The 13,777-nt window shown below is 39.1% G+C and overlaps 1 protein-coding gene across 5 annotated transcripts in view; it reads right to left on the reverse strand.

Moving 5' to 3' along the window:
- Window positions 1–13,417, reverse strand: part of MINDY3 (MINDY lysine 48 deubiquitinase 3) — a 48,008-nt gene extending 34,591 nt beyond the window's left edge. For 3 of the 5 annotated variants that reach the window (XM_042816885.1, XM_042816886.1, XM_042816887.1), the window contains exons 1-6: window positions 13,282–13,417; window positions 6,940–7,019; window positions 6,318–6,375; window positions 5,405–5,578; window positions 1,657–1,708; window positions 61–175 (exon numbers count right to left, since the gene is read on the reverse strand). In XM_042816885.1, the coding sequence (XP_042672819.1) occupies window positions 61–175; window positions 1,657–1,708; window positions 5,405–5,578; window positions 6,318–6,375; window positions 6,940–7,019; window positions 13,282–13,378 (576 nt within the window). In that variant the 5' untranslated portion in view covers window positions 13,379–13,417. Of the gene's footprint in view, window positions 1–60; window positions 176–1,656; window positions 1,709–5,404; window positions 5,595–6,317; window positions 6,376–6,939; window positions 7,020–13,281 lie in introns of those variants that run through there. The other 2 variants (XM_042816888.1, XM_042816889.1) reach the window with 2 other exon arrangements.
- Between the last annotated feature and the right edge of the window lie 360 nt (window positions 13,418–13,777).

The raw sequence follows: 13,777 nt of genomic DNA on the forward strand, positions 1-13,777 counted from the left end.
GGGTTACATGACCAAACATTCTGTTAACGAAGGTACACAATAATCAAACAACCCACAAACCTTTGTCAGTATCACAGAGTACAGAAAGAGTAATACTCCAAATCTGTTTGTCCACATTGAATATTGATCCCAAATTGCATCCTTCAGCTCAGGGAAGCTTTTGAATGCACGTTTGCTAAAGACAAAAAGCAACAGAAAAAAAAACCCTATTGAGATGAAATAGTCATGAAGCACAAGCAAGCCATACTAAGATACCTAACATGAAAATGTTCAAGTAAAACAGTCTACAACTAGTGTTATACACATAGCAGCTGTTCTGTAGTTATTATAATTGCCACAGAGTCATGAGCATTTACCCACAAGATGATGATAAATCTGGAGCAAGGTGTAAAAACGTACATTTTAAACACAATCAACAAGGTTAAAGTCATGTATTTTTGTGAACAAGTTGAGTAGTTTAAACCAGGAATTCTACTAAATGTTACTGAAATGATGATAGACCATGTGCCCCAGAATAAAGTTTGCATTACACACTATACTGACAGATCTTCAGATCATAAGTGATAGAGAAAAATATCACTAGGTAACAAGTATTTCAGCCTTTAGAAGTAATTACTACATTTCCCTTGAGAATTTGACATTATTATATTCACGCTTTTGGAAAAAAAAAAAAAAAAGAAAAAACAACATTTGAAGTGGTACATCCACATTCAGGAAAATACCTGGATGCTGCCTGGACAATTACGTAACGCCAAGTGATCTTGTATTTAAAAATAAAAGGTAAAGTAAAAATTGGAGAAAGGAAGAGTTCCACCAGATTGCAGTGAAGTAACACACTTGCCCCTTCTTGGGAAATTAACAGCTGAGCACTGCTTTCCAAACAAATATTAGCTTTCGTTGAGTAACTCAAACTAGATCACGTTCTCTGCTTATCCGTACATTTGAACCCATATGCGAGTTTTCTCCGGCCAACACTTGAAAAATTTAAATAGTCAAGGCAAATTCATGAAATCTACTGCTCAACTTGCTCAAAAGGCAGAAAAAGGGGTGAAAAATCAAAATGGGTATAAATAATTTATAGACTGGGATTAGGGAACAAATAAGTGTTTGGATTAGATGAAGTTACGGAAATTCATAGAATCATAGAATCACCAAGGTTGGAAAAGACCTAAAAGATCACACAGTCCAACCGTTCACTTATTCCCAATAGCTCCTACTAAACCATGTCCAATTGGTCCAAATTGTAATGTTCTCTTCTTTCTTTATGCAACTATAGCTTGTTCCTTCAACCTATTATTACTACTGAAGACAAAAATCAGCAGTTATTTCAGTTCTTCAAAGTATTAGAGATCTTAAACTTAATTCAATATGAATCTTAACTTGCTGTGTTTATTCAGCAATTCCACGTTATTACATTGCTCCAGTTTTAAAGTCAAGTTTTTTTGTTCCAGACAGTATTCAATTTTAAACTGAAAATGCAAAACAAACAAACAAAAAAATCAACATAAAAATCCAAACCCCCAAACTGAAATTTGAAATCCAAATTTAACCTGATGTGTAACACACAAGAAGTTCTTCAACAAAGCCCCTCCGGGGCTATGAACATTAGTGTTACTTCAAAATATTGTATTTTAAATGTTACAACATATTACTTACTGAATTAATGCATGAAATCGCTCAAAGCCAAGCTCTTCCACAGCCAAGGCAGCTATACACAAGAGACACTTTTCAGCACTACACATGGCAAAAAATGACACAAGATACACACAGCAAGCTAGTATACTTTCAAGCTTTAACTATATTTTTAATCCTCCCTTGACATTTTCACTTTTTAACTAGTTAGTGTAAAACTGACCAAGTGCAACATTAAGATTCCACCATACAAATCAGTGAGTATTTCTATTTGGAGTAATCAATTTATTAAAAGCACAAAGCCACTGGATTGTGCAGCTTTTATAATATTTGTCAAATGCTAAGCTGTTGATTTTATACAAATCACGACTGTCAAAGTCATCAAGCATATGCATGCTACAGATGTAACTTCGCAGGTCAGTAACTATTATTTCCTAGAAAAGCAAGCATGATTATTGGGATCATTTTATCAATGTAGAGAAGCTGTATTTTTTCTTTTTACTGAAATTTGTTTCTTGTTTTTCCTCTTTTAATACTAATTCAGTACTTATCACCAAAAAAAAAGAGCAGAATTAAAGTGTTACATGTTCTGTTTTTACACAAGTTTTTCCATTATTTTCTGTTAATTATGGTTACATAATCTCCCAAGTGTTACTTCTAAAACAAAACAAAACAAAAAATACAGCATTTAGTGTCTTCCCAAGTTCAACACAGGCTTTATATCTTTGTTCCCCCTCATAACATTTTCAAGCCAGGGAGATTAAATGAACTTTTAAAGATGTGCCAGTTCTGTAATTATCAAATTCTGATAAGCATTCAGATATTAAGACTGTAGAAGTCTCCAGTGCCCTTTTCCCTTAAGTACTTTATCTACCTGTGAGCGGAGTAAAACATAAAACAGCTTGCTGACACAGGCCACTCTGCTAACGTTTTAAATAATGTCTGATCATTTAGCTATTGAATGGCTTCCTAGGATTTCTGTTGAAGACCTGAAGCCATTGGAGTTAAACCTACCGAGCAATTCTTCTCACAACTGTGGCAATGGCTTTTTATCCCTTTTCTGACTGGTTTTCTGAAAGGTGTGTTTGGTTTGCCCATATACAAATACAACTGATTCTCCAGCAGCAGAATAATTTCATTTCCTACCCCAGAAACAAGGCAGTGGTTTATTTTTATCTTTTGAACAATTACAACTACAAAAAAACCACCAAAACTGGGTTTTGTTTCCAAGAGCAAAATTAGACTTAAAGATTAAAATATTTTTGAAAAATATGAAACAAAATATTAGACTACACTGCAGAAAATTTCCAAACCAAGCCTTTTTTTTTTTTTTTTGAATTAACACAAAAGTATTTTAATACAGAAGACTAAATGCTAAAGGATTCCCTTCCAAAGAGTTGATGCCTTTTCAGCAGAAAGTTAGAGGGAATAAACCATATAAAGCAACCTTTGAACCTGGGAACTTGCACTACTACAGCCAATGCATGGCCAACAACAATCACTAGAATACATCACAAAAGCAGATGAAAAATGCTACTGCATTCAGTAAGTGTGTTTGAATCCTTGTTTTGTTCACACACCAAGATTACAGGCAGTTCCATTCTGTTACTACAGAACAGATCGAAATGGTTAGAGAAGCACTGTTCGAAACAAAGGTAAAGAAAGAGAAATCCTAAAAAGAAGTGCAGACAGACTTAACCCAAACAAAGCTATAAAGACAGTACTTAGTGGAGAGGGAAAGTATGAACTGCAATAGAGCACAAGCTATGTGAAAAATACAGTAATACAGGAATTCTACAGTGTGGTAACCATCTAATCACATTTTAAGTTTCCATATATCACAATTTTTACTGAAAACTTATTCCCACATTCAATTCCCAAGTAGCACTAGCCTGCCATGAGGAATTGCATCTCTAAGACTCCTCTGCCACCCTACATCACCTCTCAAGTCCCAGAAACTATGACAATGTCAGCTTCTATTCTTATTGGTTACAGCAACTAAGCAAGAAATAAACTCATTCCTTTGCACTAGCAACAACACAACTCCGCATTATTAACAATACCTACTTACTCATCTTTCTCCCTAGTCTAACCAGGCAGCAGCTGAAATTCTTTTTTAGTTAAAGCAGCAGGATTTTAAGAAGAAAGCACTAACAAAGTACATCTTAAATCAGGGAACGTATAGCATTATATAATGTAAAATTAAAATACTGATTGAACTGTAGGGTACATAGAACAGGGACATTCACTCTCTAGCAGGAATGTAGAATAGTTCTAGTAGAATATGAATGCTCAAGGAGATTAATGTTCATGACAAAAGCATTCTGCTCATAGTGATTGCATTCTAGGGTATTAAGGACAAAAGCAGGCAGGACTTGTAGAGAATCAGGAAAAACAGATACAACTGACTGGTTCATTGTTAATGTTGAGGATAAAATTGTTAATGTTGAGGTTGTGCTTAAAAAGACCTCCTGAACACACTTGTCAGAGTTCCTCAGAACGAGGCCATATATTAACCCAAAAGGAAATAAACTATTGATAAACAGGCTCTGCTTCACTTTCTATTCAAATGAAAAGTCATAATATGAGCAAGAGCTTCACAGACATGTGGAAAAGCAGACAAAATTAGGAATTTCAAAGTTACAACCACTTCAACTTTCAAAGGAAGATTTTTTTTCATTTTTAAATGCAGAAGAGTTGCAGATACAACTTCCCATGTAGTATTTTTTCTTTATAAAATGTAGCTCACTTTGGAACTTATATGTGGTGACTTTTTTTCCCCAATTAAGTAAAATTATCATTTAAGCCCTCTAAAACACATGAAGCATTTGACAGCAGATGAAGATGACTTGTGCCATAAAGAGCTCCAGCACTACTAATTGCTGTAGCTAGCTTTACACATACAGATCTACAATTCTTACTTTGTAATTATGTCACAAAGTGGTGAATGACAGATACCTTCCGTCAAAAGATGGCACCTTTATAAGCATGTTCTCATGTGAAGAGTTTTTCATACTTCTCAAAGGGCACATTGAGAACAAAAACTAAAAGAAAAAGAAGCTTAACTTTTAACATGCTAGATATCTCCTATTAATGATTAATAAATATATCTCAATGATCACGTGCACACAAAAAAAATTTCCAAATCACTGGAACCACAATAGTTACATATGACTTGATGTCATATCAGTGTAACAGGAGATGTTCAGTAACTACTGAAGAAATCAAGACATTTGAATAAAGTAGGTAAAGGAAAAATTCTAACCTACAAAATAGTCGGTTAATCTACTAAAAGGTCACTTGATTAAGCTGTTCTGGTATCACATGGAAGCAAACAAAGGGAAGAATGCTACTTTTTCCCAACAGAATCCAGAATATTTCCGAACCAATTCAGCTTTGAAGAGTTCTTGTAAATGCTTTTCTGAAATACAGCTACAAATGGCCAGTTAAAATATTCCTCTGGTGTCAGAAAGCATGCCTTTTTTCCCCAAAGTTAAAAGAAAAAGGCCTTGAATTACAAAAACAAACCTCAAAAGTTTGTGTAAATTGCTCAAACTCAAGAGAATAACATCTCTAATAACCCTGGTGATAGAAATCATACGCCTTTCACAAAAAGGATTAATGCCTAATTAAAACAGACAAATATCTACTACTGCTAATGGAATTACAAGGGTGAAAACCTCATCTGTACACTAATAAAAGCAAGAGACCCTTAAAAACAACACAATACTTTACTAAGTAATAGAGAATTTAGAATAGAAATACATCTTACAAGGTTGTTCCTCTTGATGACTGGATTCTGCAGGACCTTCAGAAATACTAGCAGTTTCTTCAGTTGTTTTTCCTCTTATCCATGTTGCCAGAGAGTACGACTCAGAGTTATCAGAGCAAGCCATTTCCAAAATATCACATAATGTGTGACAGAGAAGGTTTTTCTGCTCTACTTCTGAAAGATCAGAAACCTACATGAGTTCAACTGCTGCTAATCAGTATCTTACATATGCTTCCAGTATTTTTTATACTCTAAACAATTATGTACGTTCACCTTAACTTATTAATGCTGACTACTCTGTGATAATACTGGACCAAAGAATCATAAAGCCATCTTTAGAGAAACATATTTTAATACGATTTCTAACCTATTCCCTGTTTTAGTAATAGGTTTCAGTTAATCAAGTATTCCTAAAGCACACAAGTGCTGTGGTCTGACTTGAACTTCACAAATAGGAATTTAGAGAGACTTTGGGTTGTTTAGCGTGAAGAGAGCAAGGCTTTGGCAAAACATTACAGCCTTTTGCTATATAAAGAGAGCTTGTAAGAGAGAGAAACGCTATTTTTTTATTTTTTTTTTTTACCAGGGCCTGTAGTAGAATCAGGGACAATGGTTTTTAAACTTTAAGATGGTAAATTTACATGATATATGAGGAAGGAATATTTTACAGTGATGACAGTGAGGCACTGAAGCAGGTAACCTAGAGAAGCAGCGGATGCCCCATCACTGGAAGACTGGATTGGGCTCTGAACAACCTGATCAAGCAAAAGGTATCCCTGCCTGTGGCAGGAGAGTGTACTAGGTGATCTCTGTGCTTCTTCCAACCCAAACTATCCCATCATTCTACATAGTATACATACTACATCTTTTTTGTTTTTTTCACATGAAATAAAAGAAAAAGCAGTCTCAGTACCTGGACAGTCTCTCCAAGTAGACTTTTCACTGGCAAAAAGCCTCTTCAAGAGGAACGCCTTTGATATCAAAGCATCAAATAAAGATTAAAATACAAACAGCACCAAATTTTACATTTCACTACAAGCTCTATACCAAATTTTACATTTCACTACAAGCTCTATACCAAAGTATTTCTGCATGTTATTAGAGTTTCAAGCTTCTTGTTCTTCACTAAGGCACCCGAAGCCTGCACTGTTTACTGATTTTTCCCATTCAATGTAACCACAGAGGTGCCTGAAAATATTAGGTTCAATCTCAGTAACACTGAATCAAGCACACTTCAGAGTATTTAAACAAACACCTCCAGACTCACAGGACTTCAGTAACGGACGCAAATTTTGCAATATGTAACTGAGGAGGAGTACCGAATCACCCAGAGAGCAAAAATCCCCTTCAGTATTTACTCAAATTGCTGATTTAACCATTGCAAATTAAAATTTGCACAACAGATTAAAGAGAACCAATACAATAACCAGTAATCTATTGCAATAATTTCTGTACTTCAGTTCCACATATGCTCTGAAAAGAACAAAATTTGGGCTTGTTAATCTTAAATCCTTGCTGCAATAAATACATCTTACCTGCACAGGTGCAATCACTGCACAAGGGCCACCTTCAAATTGCTCTAAAGCAGTTGATTCAGATTCACTAAAGACAAATCCTGTCAAATGGAAAACAGGTAGTATTTAGTGAAATACATAAACAAGGGTGTTTAAATATCATTGTCCCCTAATAGAAAAGACATTTGTTTTGTTTGTTTTTAAAAGATTAAACGAGTCTCCTAGATCTCCTTCTGCCCCCAGTCATGCAGCAGAATGTCTTTAAACTATCTGAACCAAAAAGAAACAGGTAAGAGGAAAAATAATTATCTCAGCAAAGAAATAACGGACATAAAGAGCTAACAGCTAGAGTGTTATTTTTTTAAACAGTAAGACTATCAAAATATGTGTAGCTGAATATTTCAACCATAGTTTTTAATTTAATATATCTTAGAAATCAGTTAAATTGTGTTTATTATTTAAAATATTTTGTCTCGAATACATTAAAAAAAATGTTTTTTAAAATCACTTTTTGAGCATTACTGAGCACACATGGTACACTTTCATTGCCTATGAAGAGCATTATGTATCAGTGCTGCCTAATAAGGCTGAAATATGACGATTAACTCAAATACTCACTTATAACCACCAAAGCAAGCATCTTAGCAGTGGCATTTCACAGTACAGACACTGTACTAAGCAAAATGCAACGCCACCTATTTTCCCTTCTCCATCTTTACAAGCAGATTTATTTTTACTGTCATGTAATAGGGCAAATGCTGGAACCAATACTGCAGAATTATTTGCTATCACTTTGTTCTTAAACTTCTCAAGACATGCTAATTTACAGTTTGCACTTCTCAGGTAAAAGCATGCACATGAACAATTAATTCGATGAAGCTGATGCACAACAACTTACAGTGAGTGGCATTTTACATTATTTTTTAAGTGCCAGTAAGATAGTGCTAAAGTAACGTTCATGTAATCTAGAAACCATGCAACTACAGCCAGTAACTAACTAACAAATGCAAGCAAGTGGGGACAGGAAAAAAAAGAAAATACACATGCATACTTCCTTACAGTGTCAGTCTCAGTGGAATATTCAACACACCTTTCCCACAGTTTCTCCTTTCCCTGGTTCTGTACCATTACACCCTGCTGTATCAGATGATAGCCCCCCAACTTCTGGGTGCGAGTCCGAACGAGGGCAACGTATCTCCTGGTGCAGACTTCTGCACTACTGCACAAGAGCCACATCATCCCTAACAGCACCAGAGAGCACTGCGCACATCTGAGGGCAGCCTTCATCACAGAAATGATAGTTGTTCAACACCAGTGTGAAAAAACCTGCAAGGTGTACAGTACAGCTGCAGTTCTCAAAAGTGCGCTTTCCCCTGTATGTGACTGCAAGGCTCTAGCTTTTCTGAACCATGTGCAGTACAATGTGCTGATGTGTTTTATATGCAAACCTCAGGCACCTGTTATGCCTCAGATCCAGCATGAAAATGTATTAATCCATACTTCAAAACCTGCACTAGTGTGAATTCCACTGTTCAGGTGCCCTAAAATGAAACATGCCCATCATTTCAACTATCTGAATTAGTTTGTGCACACTTATCTGCATTAAAATGTGTTTCTTCCTGCTTTGAAGCATTATTGCATGCCAGCTAAGCACACTGCAGCAACATTTTTTTTAGTTTATTTTAATGATTTAACCACCACAGTAGAAGAACATACTTGGATGTGGTACCACTAAGCCACACTTAGAACTCTTGGCCTTGTTTCATATTTTTCCAGTTTCTTAGAGAAAGCACGAACTGTCTCAGCTCACCCTGCCCTGTTTTTCAAAACTGCCTCCTAAAAAAAGAAAATCCAGTGAGATTCACCAAGGAGAAATTCAGGAAAGATGACACAAAACTAATACCATCCACAGCTTGACAGAACACAACCACAGCAAAATCACATGCAAAACCTAAAGCAGTATTTTCTTTTCAGCTAATCACTGCTTATTGCTCAATAGATGTCATGATGGAGCAAGAATAAAACAAAACCAACCCACTGAAACCAAGCAAACCAAAGGTGTTGTTTTCCTTCTTAAAACGTCTATGAAATCTGAAGTCAGCTCCGGTAGCATTTCAGACATCAGCACTGAAGTCTTTCTGGCTTCAAAACTACCACAGCCTGCAATCGCATCTCCTTTTTTTTTTTTCTCTTCAAAATAACCACATCTTAAGCAATCTCTATAAAAACTCCTTGCCCCACACTCTTGCAATGATCCACAAGAATGGTCTGGCCATCTTCGAAGCCACCAGATAAGACCAGCATCCCTCATCTGTCCTATTTTCTACTAATTCTCAATCTCAACAAATTATTTGCATCATACGGCTCCTTTCATTCAAGAAAAAACCACCAAGGTAAAATAATGCAGCTGATTTAACTCTTTTGTTCCCCTACCATCTACCTGCTTTAATCCATAAGTACTGTTATCATATTACATCAATCACATCAGTATCATTTGCCTTGCATGCCATTTACAACCTTATCAACTGCACCACTGACCTCATTTGTTTTTCCACCACCACTGTTCTTCTGCCTTATCCTCCTGTCTGTGTGGAGTACATTCAGACTCCTGTTTTAATCGCTGTCACCGATATTTTCAGATATAGTGTCTATACTACTTGTAATTTGTCTTCATGTACTTTGTTTGCTCTTGACCAACGTTTTACTTTTCTCATTTTCCCCAGATCTGACATTTACCAATGCTCATACTTCTTATGTCTAGTTCTCAATTCTTTTGCACACGTTTTGCTTAACAAATGTACAGCTTAGTTACCTGCTACCATAAAAAACCCAAACAACTCTACTTAAGAGGTCAGGATGTCCTGGAAGGATTTGAGGAAATTACACCAATTAAATGGCAGGCTGCTGATTGCACTGGGCAACTACCTGCTAGAAAACAAAGTAAGGTTCCAACTTGTCTCCTCCTATTCAGATCTGTCAAAAATATAGCTCTGTGAAACTTCAGAACTTCAACAGATGTGTACACTGCCCAGAGCTTTCATTAAGCCTGTCACCCTTATCAGGAGAGGTATCTTGACACTACTACGGCCTTTCTTAGGGTAAGGACAGCATATTATCCAATTTTCCTCTTTGGATCCAGGCAGCAAAGAGATTTAGGTTTCACTATTTAGATAACTGTGTTATGGGCATTTCACATTCTTATTGCTTTACTTCATCCCAACTACATCAGCCTGCCTGTTAGCCAGAGAATATAACCTTCTCATTAACTTAATTTACATGTTCACACCCCATTTTGGGCAGTGAATGATACCTTCTATTCCTCTTCCAGTTTAACAGTGCTGAGGGGGTGTTACTTACAGATAATAACAATTCCTCTAAATAAACTAATGAACAAATATTTCCCCCGCCAAAGCCTCCTTTTTCAAAGCAGCGAACTCCATGGTATGGCAGATTTCACCATTTCGGTACAAAATGAAATTCACTAAATGTAGCACAGAAACTAGCAATGAAGTCTATAACACTGGATATGTGCTGCATATGTGATAATGGATAGGTAGGAGGTTGAGGGAAGGCCTAGTCTGTCAAATTTCAAGAAAAGAAAAAAAACAAGGATTCATTTGGTCCTGAATCAAATGAGTGATGATTCCTGCGAAGCAGGAACCACTGTTCAGTCAGTTGTGCACTTTCTGTCAGCACAGACCCATCTCAATTACACAGGAGCTTTGGCTGATTTCAGAGCTCTCAGAAGCATTCCAAAGACCATAACTCAAAAGCCACAGGCCAAGGCATACTTTCTTAAGTTTGATAGCATCGGTAAAATAGCAACTTCAAAAATAGTTTCACCAAAGAATGTAAAGAAAGAGTACGTAGAGCAGACAGTAGTAACAAGTATGGGTGGGACAAAAACTACAATTACTTCTTCCACCTGTTCGTATGCCAACATTTGTCTTGCACCTTAACTGCAAATAATAAGAAAAACATATTTCTTTTCTTTCTGATTAACTGTTTGCATTGAGTAGCACGGAACTCAATGAGACAGAAAACAGAAAAATGCTGATATTTCATAAAGCTTAGTTATTAAAATACTAAAAAGTACATAATTAACAGTCACTTCTCTGATCACCCATATGAATTACAAATTAACTTAAATTCAAATGAACAGTCTTCAAATTGCTAGCTCCACTTCAGACTTAAAGAGAGGCAGGCGCCTAAGAAACGTATCTGCTCGTCTAGTAAAAATACATTCCTCTGGAATCCCTGATTTGCTCATGGTCTAACAATACTAAAGTTCCAGACACTTATAAGCTATACTGCAGAATGTAGCTCCTCAACTAAGGATGCAAAAAAAGCCAATCTTGTGCTATTTAAACATACTAGGCTAAACAAAAGAGATCCAAAAAAGGAAACCTGGAAAGAAAATGGGAGACATGAGAACTGGAAGGAAACAGATTTCTCTACACTGTATGTTACACATATATATATGTCAATAGCAATATCAATTCATACTATGCTTTTGAGGCTAAGCAACTCTTTTGAAAAGGCTGATCCACGTCTTTCCAAAGACCAGTGAGAAAACAGCTTAGGTAACTGCAAAATGACATTGCACTCAAACCTGCCAGACACTAACTGCTGCATAGCACAGATGCAGCACACCTCAGGGCTGATCTGCAGAGCAACTTTATGAATGGAATCTATACCCTGGATCAATGAAAGAAAGTATTCCCAACACATGCATGCTTCATTAGGGTTCAGCCCTCCTACCACCTTCCCTCAGTCACTGTATCTACACCAGGAAACAGCGAAGTGCAGACCAAGCAAGCCCTTGCTTGGAGTACACCCTGAGCACTCTGATAAATGAAATTCCCTGGGTTCAAACTGCAAGTTCTGCAATCATGCAGGAAGATTTTTCTTGGAGGGGAAAAACAAACAAACAACAACAACACAGGAAAAAACCACCACACAAATAAAAAACAATCAACAGCTTCACAATTTCTTGTTTGCAAGTTCTGGAATCAAAAGAAGGTATTTAAAGTTGCCAATGCATCATGGAGTGGGAATTACTTCCAATTCTTGAACCATCATTAACTTCAAACTGCATATCCACTTCAGTCAGTTATGTTCTGCTAACTGGTCATGCATCAGTTGATGTGCTCCCATAATATGTTACAGAGAATACATTTAAGACAAGACAGGGACACAGACTGACATCTTATGTGTCATTTCTATCAGTAAGTTGCCTTATTATCCCTTATAACTGTAGGTTTCATACAATACCAGAAAATTCCCATCAAGAAGAAGTTATGCACAGGATTCATGTGTAATTTACTATGAAAAAAAAAAAAAAAAGAAAACAAAAAAAGAAAACCACATTACAAATACCCTATGGCCCACTATTGCTGCCTTGTTTCTGGCCACCTCGCAAAGATCATAGAATATCATGAGTCGGAAGGGACCCATAAGGACCATTGAGTCAAACTCTTTGGCCCCACACGGGACTACCCAAGAACCAACCCACACCCCGAGTGCATTGCTCAGATGCTTCTTCAACTCTGGCCAGCCTGGTGTCAGGACCACTCGCTGGGCAGCCTGTTCCAGTGCCTGACTACTCTCCACTGAAGAACCTTTCTGTGATACCTAAGGTGACCTCCCCCGACAGCTCCATGCCGTTCCCTCGGGTCCTGTCGCTGTCACACAGAGCAGAGCCCAGCGCTGCTTCTCCACTCCCTGTGAGGAGCTGCAGCCGCCATCAGGCCTCCCCTCAGCTCCTCTGCTCTGGGCTGAGCAAACTCAGGGACCTCAGCCACTCCTCATGTCTTCCCCTCCAGACCCTTCACCATCTTAGTACCGTGCACATGCTTCAGCTGCCAAAGAACCCGTTTACATACATCCACATCTTCTGACTCACGCCTGTCCTGCTTTAGAAAAGGCCGTTTGTGACCACCCTGTTTTTGAAGTACGAAAGGCACCGCAGCACTCCTGCTTCCACAAGCTATGCAAGATAATAAGATACCCTTGAGAGACATGCAAGAAACACGTTTCCTTTCCTATTCAAATTCGAGGCAAAAGACGCCCAAGCTGCAAAAACAAACAAACAAACAAATCCACCCCAATTACTTAGAACCAAAACTGCTGCATCATTTTCCCGAGGGCTCCACGCCGCGCGTGGCGGGAACGTGCCCTCACACTGCCCCGCGCCCCCAGACAGTGCCACAGGGCCACGGGGTCCCTGGCACGCACGCGGGGACGCACGCAGAGGCAGAGGGCGGCACCGCCCCGCCCCACAGGTGGGAGCCGAGCCCGGTGGAGGCCCCGCGGGGCCCGGGCCGAGCGGAGGGGAACGCGGGACACCGCGCATGCAGCTACCTTGCGCCCAACGGCAGAATATGGTGTCGGCCAGCCCGCGGGGCCCGGCTTTCTTGCCCCACACCAGGTGCACGAGCTCCTGGCCCACCTCGGACATGACGGGGCGGCGGCGGCGGCCCCCGGGGCCGGGAGGACGAGGCGGGGCCGGCGAAGGAGGCGGCTACGGCAGCCGCTGCCCCTGCGCAGGGGAGGGGCCGGGCCGAGCCGGGCTCCTAGCGGAGCTGCGCAGGCGCCGCAGCCTCTTTTCTTACTCCCTGGCTGGCGCTTCCGCTTCCCGTGTGGCGCGCCGTGCTCGCGCAGCCTGAGGAGGGCTTGGATGAGGGTAGGCGGGCAAGGAGTGGAGGGTCCCTGATGCGGTCGGCAGCGCGACGGCAGTCTGTGAAGGCACGGCACAGTGTGCGGGACTTTTGGGGAGTGTATAAAGGTGAAGCCAAATGGTGTCCCACTGCCAGTACTGCGCGTCGTGAGCAGCCCCAGTGCGACAGCAGTGCCTGTA

Source organism: Centrocercus urophasianus, unplaced genomic scaffold, assembly GCF_019232065.1.
Source record: "Centrocercus urophasianus isolate 14NV4802_14NV808 unplaced genomic scaffold, USGS_Curo_1.0 seq_16, whole genome shotgun sequence".
NCBI lineage: Eukaryota > Metazoa > Chordata > Aves > Galliformes > Phasianidae > Centrocercus > Centrocercus urophasianus.